The sequence below is a fragment of the Pseudocercospora fijiensis genome (assembly GCF_000340215.1).
Source record: "Pseudocercospora fijiensis CIRAD86 unplaced genomic scaffold MYCFIscaffold_7, whole genome shotgun sequence".
Lineage (NCBI taxonomy): Eukaryota > Fungi > Ascomycota > Dothideomycetes > Mycosphaerellales > Mycosphaerellaceae > Pseudocercospora > Pseudocercospora fijiensis.
Window position 1 is genome coordinate 2791007 of NW_006921538.1, and position 10473 is coordinate 2801479.

The 10473-nt window shown below is 52.8% G+C and overlaps 2 protein-coding genes across 2 annotated transcripts; one reads left to right on the forward strand and one right to left on the reverse strand.

Moving 5' to 3' along the window:
* Positions 1-3512: 3512 nt before the first annotated feature.
* Positions 3513-5720, reverse strand: MYCFIDRAFT_204562 (uncharacterized protein). Its single transcript, XM_007931136.1, has 2 exons — positions 5538-5720; positions 3513-5465 (listed from the first exon to the last, which is right to left on the reverse strand). Exon 2 carries the CDS (start codon positions 5385-5387, stop codon positions 3567-3569), a length of 1821 nt encoding a protein of 606 aa, XP_007929327.1. The 5' UTR covers positions 5388-5465; positions 5538-5720; the 3' UTR covers positions 3513-3566.
* A 2090-nt stretch (positions 5721-7810) lies between these two features.
* Positions 7811-8170, forward strand: MYCFIDRAFT_198616 (uncharacterized protein; the record flags this gene model as incomplete). Its single annotated transcript, XM_007931137.1, has 1 exon — positions 7811-8170. The coding sequence occupies one exon, from the start codon at positions 7811-7813 to the stop codon at positions 8168-8170; it is 360 nt and encodes a 119-aa protein (XP_007929328.1).
* Between the last annotated feature and the right edge of the window lie 2303 nt (positions 8171-10473).

The window sequence follows — 10473 nt, forward strand, 5'->3', positions numbered from 1 at the left end:
CTTCTTCGCCTCGTCCAGCATCATCTTACCCGGGCCATAGAAGTATTCCAGAGCCTTCAGTGCCTCTTCACGGAATTCTGCCTCGATGGCTCCGTCGTTCTCGCCCCGGTTGGCCTCCGGAACCTGATACCGATCATCAAAGTCTTTCATGATGGCCTGCACAGTCTGCTTCAGCCTCGCCTCGACGTTCTCCAACCACTCCGGAATGATGACATTCTCGCACGAATGACTGACGGCAGAGCCCACGGCGCAGAAAACGTTTTCCGGGCCCGTATCAGTCACAAGCGCTCGAATGCGTCTCATGCGTTCTGCGTGAGGACCCGAGACTGCCTTGCCATTTCGACCTTTCACTTTCGCAGCTCTGCCACCGCTCTGCTTGCTGCGCTTGGGGAAGTCCTTGGCCTGCAATTTCGCGCACTCGTCGTATGTCTGTAGCATCTCTCCTCCCACGGCAGAGTTGTCGTCGTCATCATTGATGGTATCGGTGCGCACTTGGTGAACAGCTCTTATGAGACGCTCGAAAGCCGACTTGAGAGCCCAGAGCAAGTCGTCTTTGCCATCTTCCACAGCCTTGAGGAAGCCCGCACTGTTGGAAGCTGAATGGAAAGCTTTGTCATTCAGAGTTTCGCGCAGTGGAGCAAAGATCATGTCGATGATGTTGACCTGCATATTCCTCTGCAAAGTCTTGATGTCGTCTACGAAGCCATCGAATCCCTTTTGAAGCTCTTCGGAGAAGACGCTCTGGATCTCTTGGTTCCACGATGTCGCGGGTTGATTTCGCCCAGGCTTCCAGTGGCCGTGTCGACGACAATATGCCCGAAATGTTCCTCCTGGGAAAGTCTCCCACTTCTTGACGATAGGCTTGGCAGCAATGGGCCAGGTGCTGTTTTGATGCACGTCGAAGCGTCGTCCAATGTTCTCGGGAAAGGAACCCTTCAACTGGCCCTTCAGCAGATCGTGGATCGCCTTGCACTGATTTTCAAGAGTAGACTTGATTGAATTGCGAATCTCGTGGTGGCGTTCGAAGGAAGTCTTGCTGGTGATACTGATGATGTTCTCGAAGAGTCTAGGCAGCTTGCGCTGCACGATGTTGGAGAGAGTATCGATTCTCGCTACCGCCGGTTCACGGTAGAGCAGCTCGATGAGTTCAGGAAGACCTGTACCGTCTACGTCGAATTTTGGTGGAACTCCTCCCATGGGTGTGCCGTGCTGAAGTTTCTCGTAATCTGTTGAGCACGTAAAATGTGTCTTCAGATCAGGAGCATTCTTCGATCTGGTGATTTCTCGCAGCTTTCCGCGCATATCCTCATGAGTGTTTGCATTTCGACCAAGGACTTGGTGCTGGTAGAGCATGTTCGTGTCCTTCTGAATGACAACGGGTATTGTTTCGAGCTCCTGGTCGATGGCGCGCAGATGATCCTTCTGCTCGGTGTTGATGCCGTCCAGTGCATAGATGCGAGCTTTCTCTTCTACAAGGGTGTCTCGGCGCTGTTGAAGGTGGCGAATGTTCTCCTCAGTCTTGCGAACAGCGTCTCGTGAGGCCGCCGGGAGGTTCGCGTTGTTGGTAGCTCCACCCTGCACATCGATCTTTGTCAATACAAGCTGGGTGTTTCTTATCTTTCCTGCGCTATTGGCAAGTCGCAGATGGTCTCTAATATCGCTGCTCTGTGCACAGCGCGAATTTGGCGCGACGACCAGCACAGTCCCAGCCCTGTGGACATAGTTCTTCGTTGCATCGACAACTGTCTGGTTGGTGTCATCAAGCCCAGGTGTGTCGGTGACGATGACACCCTGATTAAGAAAGTCATTGTCGAGATGGACTTGTAATGTGCGAATCAGTGGCCATGGATGTCGTCCAGTGAGAGACTTTGGCGGCCTGGACAATCCTTCGTAGATTTCCTTCAGCTGCGCGACCGAGGAAGCGCCTTCCATTTCAATCTCGTTCTCGACACCTCGATCAGCCATATGAGCAGACGTAAGACCCATGAGCTTATCCACTGTTTCCGAGAGACTGCTATTCGCCCATTGATGCTTCATCCAATCACTGAACGCATCTTTTGTAGCAAAGTCATCGTCCTCATGGTCGCAGAGTATGGTGTGGAGGACATTGATGGCGTCGAGGAAGCAGTCGTTGAGCTCGTTTAGATCGTCTTCCTCCACGGAGTCCGGATCGGTCTCCTGTTGCTTTTCCAAGTCGAACAAGTCAAATACAGCGCGACAAAGCTTCATGGTGCGCTTCTTGATCGTGTCCAAAGGATAGTACAAGGCCTCGACGACGAAAAGCGTTTCTTGACCTTTCTTGAGGCCAACGAACTCGTGCACGATATTTGTTCCTCGCTCGGATGCGCTGGTCACAGCAATGTCAGGTATGCCTAGCAAAGCGCTGACCAGCTGAGACTTCCCAGCGCCCATGACTCCAATGAAGACGACTGGCTTCGTTTTGGGATACCTCTGCTTAGGTGTGCACGACTCAGATATCTTTTCGTAGACAATGTCCAGGGCGTCGTTGCTGTAACCCTCCTGCTTCCGCAATTGGTATAGTCGAAGAAAGCCGATGCATGCTTTTGGCACTTCCATCTCAACAACCTCGATCAAGGGATGATAAGCTGCGAGTCGAGGGCGCCGCTTGTCGAACACCAGCTCGGTTACCAAAGGGGTCATCGTCGCTTCTGGCACGACATGAGCAGCGCTTTCATCGCTGTGACCTCCAACGTTGTGATCGCGGCTGCATTCTGGAGTCGGATGCGGACCGCGAACATCAAACGGAGGTTCTTTCCGGTCCATGCTGGGCTGAGGAAGGCTGGCTGCATCAAATTGTCCAACATCGTTTGAGGCGTTGTCGTCGTTGGTGTTGTCGTCGTTGGTAAGCTTCAGTCGCTTTGCGCCGTTGTCACCAGATGATGTGTCATTGGGAGGCTCAAATGGTGGACTGGGAGAGCGTTTCAAAGGAGGGGGATCATCTTCCGAAGACATTGTTGCAATGCTGATATGCGAGGGCGATTGGTGGGAGATGTTGATGTGCGGTGGTTGATGTGTGGTGGTTGATGTGTGGTGGTTGATGTGCGGTGGTTGATGTGCTGTTGTATGAGAAAGAAAGAGCTTGAGAGTGCTTCTGGTAAACATATCCCTGCGCTGATGCTGCATGTGTCGAAGAGCCACTGAGACCTCAAGTGAAGTCTGTAAAGCGAAAAGTGAAGTCTGTAAAGCGTCAAGTGGCCAATGAGAGCGACCTGTCAAGTGCATCTTCTGGTGTTAACCAGAAAGCGAAGCCTCACTTGCTCGACCAAGTCTCTCACCGGTGTCACCGCAAGCCGAAAGTGGCGGCGGCACCGACTTGGTCTGGATAGCGGTTGACGCATTGCGAGCGCAAGGCAAGGCAAAAAATCTGTGTGGCAGTCCGAGCGTACAAGCATTGATGAGGAGATGTTGATCTATAAGTAGCTGGGCCTATTGTCTTGAGCTGGAATCAGGGTGGCCTGCTCAAGGCTGAAATTAAGCTGGAACGACGAAATGCGCGCAAGAAAGATGAAATTTAGATCGCCGCCAATTATGTTGAAGATGCTATCCTAGAGCTCGAGATATCTCTTGAAGCGGTCGCTACCCTCTAAGTTTGCCTCACGAACCACCTCGTAGCACGCCATCAACAGGCGAGGGAATTTGTGAGTCCAGTACGCCAGGTACCCAGCAGCTAGCGGACCAACGAGCTTCTTCACGTGTTCCGGCATGTCCTCGTAATGATTCTTCTTGTTCCTGAGCGCTCTCAAGAGGTCGAGCACGCGGTTGCCGCTGTACTTCCTCTGCTTACCAAGGGTGTCGACAAACACCTTGTCCAACTTGGACAAGAAGTCTGCATTTGGGCCAACAATCTCGAAGATGCGACTTTCGAGCAATTGAAGGTGAGGCGAGTCTCCGATGTAGTTGTCTTCCCACGTACCGCGCTGCTCGCGCTCAAAGTGATCCGAGCAATCGCACAGGAATGACAAGCGGTCCTCTGCTTCCCAGAAGTAAGGATGATTGAGCACCTCGTGGGCAGTGGGGCGGTTCGCAGGTTCATTCGCCAACATTGAACCAATCAGCTGCAGGGGCTCATAAGCGTCAGACCAGCGCTCCAGAGGCTCCATGTTCTTCTTGTCTTTCTTGACATTAAGCTCGCGCACTGCTGGGAACATGGATTCGTCCTCGAAGGGATGCGCGCCGTCAGTCAAGACCCAGAAGAACAGACATCCTAATGAGAAAATATCCGCAGCACGCTTGAGACCGCTGACGCCACCGCCGGTGCCGCTGCCACCGTCACTGCCGTTCGTCGAAGCGCCCTTGCTGTGATTGCTTTCCACGTCACAAGGCTGGGTAATCAGCTCTGGCGCCTTCCATCCAAAGGTTCCGGCATTACCGGTGAGGTCGTTGATCGTGCTCATGCCTTCGGGTAGATTCTTTCCCAGGCCAAAATCTGAAATGACTACGCGGGTGGTTCCCACAGGTTGCGTCTTTCTCGGGTAAGCCACGAGGATATTCTGCGGCTTGATATCTCGATGGATGATACGCAGGTTGTGGAGATGATTCAAGCCTTGTGCGAGTTGCTTGAGTGTGCGGGCCATGTCCTGCTGGATTGCAAGCTTCAATGCTGAAAGCTGAAGCCGTCTTTCGTCGCTCGGAATCAGTGCCTTCTCCGACTTTGGTTTGTCCACTTCCCAAACCTCAAAAAGGCTAGCTTGGCAGAGCTCGACAGCAAGGTACAAGAAGTGGTTGTCCTTTTGTTGGCAGAAGTACCGAATCACATTGTCGTGATCGTCGCTTTGCTGCAGGAATGACACCTCTTGAGATGCCAATTCGCAGTACTGACTCAGCATCCGCTTCACGGCGACACGGCGGTTCTCGAACATGCCTTCGTACACAGTTGTACCGCCGCTGCCATTGCCAATGACCTTGTCGAGATGGACAATGAGGCTGTTGATCTGGATGGAATCAGATGCTAACGTGCTCTCTGACGCTGCAACACTAATGGATTGTGCTTGAGATGTGTCACTGCCATTCTTCCGAGCTCTTGCCTCTGCTTGGGCGGCTTCCTTCTCCTTCTGCTTTCGTCCGCCTCGCCGACCACGCGTGGCTTTCTTCTTCTTTGGCTCGCCCTTTTGATCTTCTCCTTCTGGGGACTCGTCTCCGGCTTGCACAACACCGTCCGCGGCGAAGTGGACCTTGGGCGTTGCAGTGCCATTCGTCGCGGGAGACTCGTGTGGGAAGATAATCTCCTCCGCTGGCTCGCCTTCACGAACGAGCGGGGTGGTGGGTCCAGGAACAGCCTCAGTTCGAGCATGTGGGGGAATATCAACCTGAATTTGGAGCGGTACAGAAATAGGTACGGCTATCTCTTTCGTGGCAGATTCAGGCATCAAGTTGCGAAGTGAATCAAGGTTCCTCACAGCGTAGGGTCCCGCGCCAACGCATAGCAGAGTAATGAAAGCAAGGATCTGGAGGGGGACCGAAGTTAGCCTGCGATGTACCGGATCACCATCAAGGCGTAAATTAGTAGAGATACTTACCAAGTATTGAACACTTAGGTACCCGTTCTGTCGCTGCGCAGATGGTAAAGTCGGATATTGATTTGGCCACTGGTCAGCCGGTCCTCGAGAGATTGCTCCGTCTCCAGATGATGGCGGCGCGTCAATGGTGTAAGATCCGCCTCCGTCGATTGCGCGTGGTCCCAGCACTCTAGTAGGCGAATTGTAAACGCCAGCAACGTCTAAATTCGCAAACTTGGCGCGATCGAGGAATTCGACAGGCCGTGCCTTGTCTGTGACGGTGGGATAGTGTCGCTCTGACAGTGCGTACCAATTACTCTTCTCAGTTCGGTTGACGTAGACGGCATCGACACCCGCAGCGCCTGGAGGGATGCGGCCAAGAGGCTGCTGCAATGCAACCAGGTCAGCTGGTCCCGAGCGTACATTAACTGGTCGAATGAGATCGTAGACTCTGGCGATAGGTGCGTTCAGTTTCCCCCAGAACTCAGCCTTAGGATTTTCAGGATCATCGCGCAGACTGTAGAAGTGGCCGTCCCATGTAGAGTACAAGTTCCTCCGGTCGAGTGTGCTCGAGTAGCTGTTGCGGAGATCTTGATCTCTATTGTTTGTGGACCATTCGAAGAACCTAATGGTGCTGATGGGCTCGCCGGTCATCCGGTTTTGAATGCCAATAGTGTACTCAGTTTGGCCGAGCGTGATGTAGCCGAGCGTTTCCAACTCGTTGTCGTCTGCGAGACCACCAAGGGGGTCTACACGGCGGCAGCTTGAATCCTCGCCAGGGATGGAGCCTGTGGAGGTGAAGGTCTTCTCGACCTGGCCATTCTGTGCGTTGATGGTGTAGAGACGATTCCGTTTCTCTGCAGTGTAGACCACATTGGAGTCTTCTGCGGCGTAGGGAGACATCTCAGCCAGTGTTTTGACTGTAATGGCACCAGCTGGGCTCTCAAGCCTAGTGAGGCCATGCTCTGGAGCAAGAATGTAAATTGCTCCGTCCTGACTTGGCTCAACAATGAACATGGGTGTTTCTTGTGCACTGCCATCAGGGTTGAGGGTCTTGTTGTGTGGGTGGTTGATGTTTTCCACCATGTCGTGGGTATTTTCGACCGTCCACCGGTGAGCGCCAGTCCGGCGGTCTCGTGCGTGGAGCTTCCCGTCAACCGTCGCCAGGAGAATCATCTCCTCGACTTGCCAATCCTGCAAAGACCGCGCCGGAAGTTGTCGCGAGGTAAGGTCACCGCCATTGCTGGAGGCAGACCATTGGGCAGGAGGTGCTCGAACAGCCGGGTCAGACTCGGCCGGAGACACAGTCGCAAGGGCGCGCTCATTGACATAGGGTGTCCTTCGCGCTTTTGGTGTTCTGTCATTGTTGTTGTGATTTACGTTGTCTTGGTGGCCTTCGTGCTCGATGACGTTGGCGTTGGCGTTGGTGTTGGTGTCGCGGTGACCCCGCTGGCCAGTGAGATGGTGCTGCAGCGACGGGTCTGTTGGCTGAGCGCGCCATTGTGGCTCGACGTGAGCAGCATCGGCACGCTCATCACCCTGCTGGGCGATGGAGTGCGGGTCGGGGGGAGGGTAGTGTTGCTGGGCGGGCTTCTGCAGGGCCGCGGTGCCAGCGAGGAGCAGGAGGCTGACGACTATCTCTTTTGTTGACAGTCCTCGACCGGGCGGAGGCATGATGCCATGGACAGAACCATCGGCAGACCGAAGGCGGCGGCGGCGGTGGGCGGAGCGGAGGGTGCAGATATGCGTCAGTAGGTAATATGTTAAGAAAGTGGTGTGGGATCTAATGGGCAGTAGTAGTGTGAGAGGGACGTTCGTCGTCGTCACTGGGCAGCGCCAGGAGGTTCGTGAATTCGGCGATGTACCAGGGTTCAAACTTCAGCGGTTGGCGGTCTAGAGTCCAGAGCGGCTAGCGCCGAATCAACCCGGGGGCGCGGACGTGCAAGGAAGCGAAACCGCACAAAAAAAGCTGGCTGTGCAACAATCCATGAACGATGATTGATGAACGATGCTTCTTTGCCTACCCTACCCGACCATCAACCCACAAATCTGACTGTTGTTATGACATTTCGGCACATGCTGATGCTCATGTCCTTCAGCGGCAACATCTTATCTTATCCAGCCAGCCATCAGCCATGTCGTACCTGTGAGCATCTGATACACTTTGGTACTCATGGTTCGCTATCCATGGCACCTCCTTTGTCGGCCATCGCCATCGCCATCGCTATCGCTTCACGCGCATCGTCGCGGCACACACATCCGCCCTCCTTCGTCCTTGGAAGCAATCCCTCGCAATGTCGCCATTTCGCGACTGTGCGAGCCGAGAGCTCTTCGCCATCCCTTCACCCTCCAAGGCAAGGAGGCTGAAACGTTGGGCCCACGATGCTTTGAGTGTGCCATGGGGTAACACCAACTGCCCGCCATCTGCCTTGGTCCTCCACACCTACCTTTCTGGCCCCAATGCCAACTTTCATGGCATCTGCTGCTATGCTGTGCTCCGCTTGGAAATTCAATGGCAGCGCGGCTTCGAGCAGGGAATAGCATTCCTCGGAGCGAACGGATGTCAGGTCGCATACACCCTCTGTGGCTCTTTCAAGAACCGAATTGTAGCGTCCGCCGCCCGAGTGGTAGATTATAACCTAATACAGGCATAATCTGCCTCTCGGTCCTCTCGGACCTCTCCTATCGGAAAAAGCAGCAGTCGCAGGGCTCGGAGATCCATCAACAGGGTATAATGATACCACCGAAACCTTTGCAAAGGGTGTATACCTAAAGTAGGCATTCGGCTACCTTGCTAAGCACTCGCCAGACGGTGCGATGCCCGATGTACCCGCAATGACGATCCAATTATAGCTAGGAAATGAACATCTGCTTACGACTGGCAGAGTTCAACTAGGATGAAATGGCGTCTAATACCTTACAGCTCTACTTTTTCGAGCAATGAGAAGCAAGAGACTTTTCCGTTCACTGTCCAGCGTTGGCTACTGTTTCCGTGGTACCAAGTCGGGGGTGCATAAAGCCACAAACAGAATCCGGGGCTTCTGGCCTCTAAGTCGAGAAACTTTTGTGGAGCAGTGAGTGCCCAACTTCGCTTTCCGGGCTCGGTGGCCATACATTATTCTCACAATATATCCGCTCAACCGCTCTGTCCTTCATCCCGATGTCGAGCTTAAAAGGCACTGCCAAGAGCTGACTATGTTCGCCAGTCACGGCTGCGTAGACCACAGCACAGTTCAGCCTCCGATACGAACAAGGTGATAGGTGCCTGCTATCGATAAAGGCTGATTATTTCGCTCTCAATGCAAGGACAGGTAGTATTATTGTGACTATCTTGTCAACCACTTCTTGAATGCTGTCAACCTGGTTGCTGTATCGAGCTGTCTGCTATGCTCTGCTCTTTATTGCACTGACCAGAAAGATTTATGGTAGCTCGAATGATGAGCGAAGAAATAGCTCTGATACGCATCTATTAGCTACGATCTCACGTCCAACATGCCACCCTTCAGGAGGACATGAGCTCGAGCGAGTTCGACTCCTCAAATGACTTGATTGTGAAGCACTCCACGGTTTCGATCGCTACGAAATCATCTTCGGCGCCGAAATAACCAGACTCGAGGACCTGTACAAACACCCGACGTCCCCAAGAAGCACAAAAACGTCAAAGATCACCGCCTGAAACCTCCTTTCATGCACAGCTCACAGCCTCTCAGCTCCTGTCCTCAACAATCACCTAATCTCATAACTTCCAAGAGGCCCGCAACAAGATCTCTTCCAACGCCGAATTCTGCAAACAAATCGTGGCCTGCGCACTCCGATACTACAACATCTCTCGACACGAAATCGAAACATTGATCTACTACACTATTCAATGATGGAAACCCCAAACCCTTACTCAGTGTTGATTCAGTATTAATAGTCGACTGGAGCTCGGGGCATTCTCGACGCATTCATTTGCGTTGATACCGCCTAGCAATCAATTCGTTGACTAGCAAATTATTGACAGTGCTTGTTCCAGATCCCCAAAGCATACTGTATAAGCGAGCTGAGACCTGCCTTCTTGAAAAAATCATCTGCCTTATACGAGCTGCCGTTGCGATTACAAATGAGTAGTGATGTTTGATGCCAGATAGGAAGAAGCTCGGCACCATTTAAACCGTGGTCAACATGGTTGAATAGCGTTTTGTGGAGGTGGAGGAGTGAAGAAACGGATTCAACGCCGAAAACGGCTTGTAATTGCCGTCCTTGATTGGCCTCCGAGCCATCTCTACACATTATTATGCAGGTATGCTGTCGTTGAGAATGACTTTGGAACAAGATCGGCACTTGTTTGAATAACTGTGACTGAACTGTACGTTCCTGCATAAGCTGCAAGACATGTATTACTGGTACTTACTCGAGCGGGCACGAGCGCAGGGAATCACTGCACTGTGCCACGCAACTTGTCAGTCGTTGTCCAACTTGTCCCAATTCATGTCGTTAGCCGAGGTGATCATTCACGATTCGCGATGGCTTTCATTTTTGGTTATTGTAGCTGAGCTTGCCCTGATCCGGAATCCCGGATGCTTGCCGTTGCTAAGTAAGGAAGGAGCTTCAATGTGCTTTCACTGCTTTGAAGAGTTTCACATCATTACACTCAATACTCATACCGTGCGATACCGTAGGATGTCGGCTAGCCGAGTATCTTCGATAGTGGAGAGCATCTGCAAGCGCCCGAGCATGTAGAGATCCTTGGATCGCAGAGCGCCAGGCGCATGCAAGTTTGACAGTCAAGGTGTGTACTCCTGAATGCTGCAGCATTGGCGAATCCAGTTTCGAAAGCATTGCACAAGCTTGGAAAAGTCGATGGAACCCATTGATACCTCCCTTGCCAGATACAGTGCGGGGGCACCGTATCAAAGTCCAGGACTGGCAGTCGTCATATCTCTTGATCCTTGAGTCCCGAGTTAAGCGCTGGCGG

What these genes read in the sequence shown, in the direction of transcription:
- MYCFIDRAFT_204562 (XM_007931136.1), bottom strand. Translation starts at nt 5,387, where the DNA reads ATGCCTGAATCTGCCACGAAAGAGATAGCCGTACCTATTTCTGTACCG.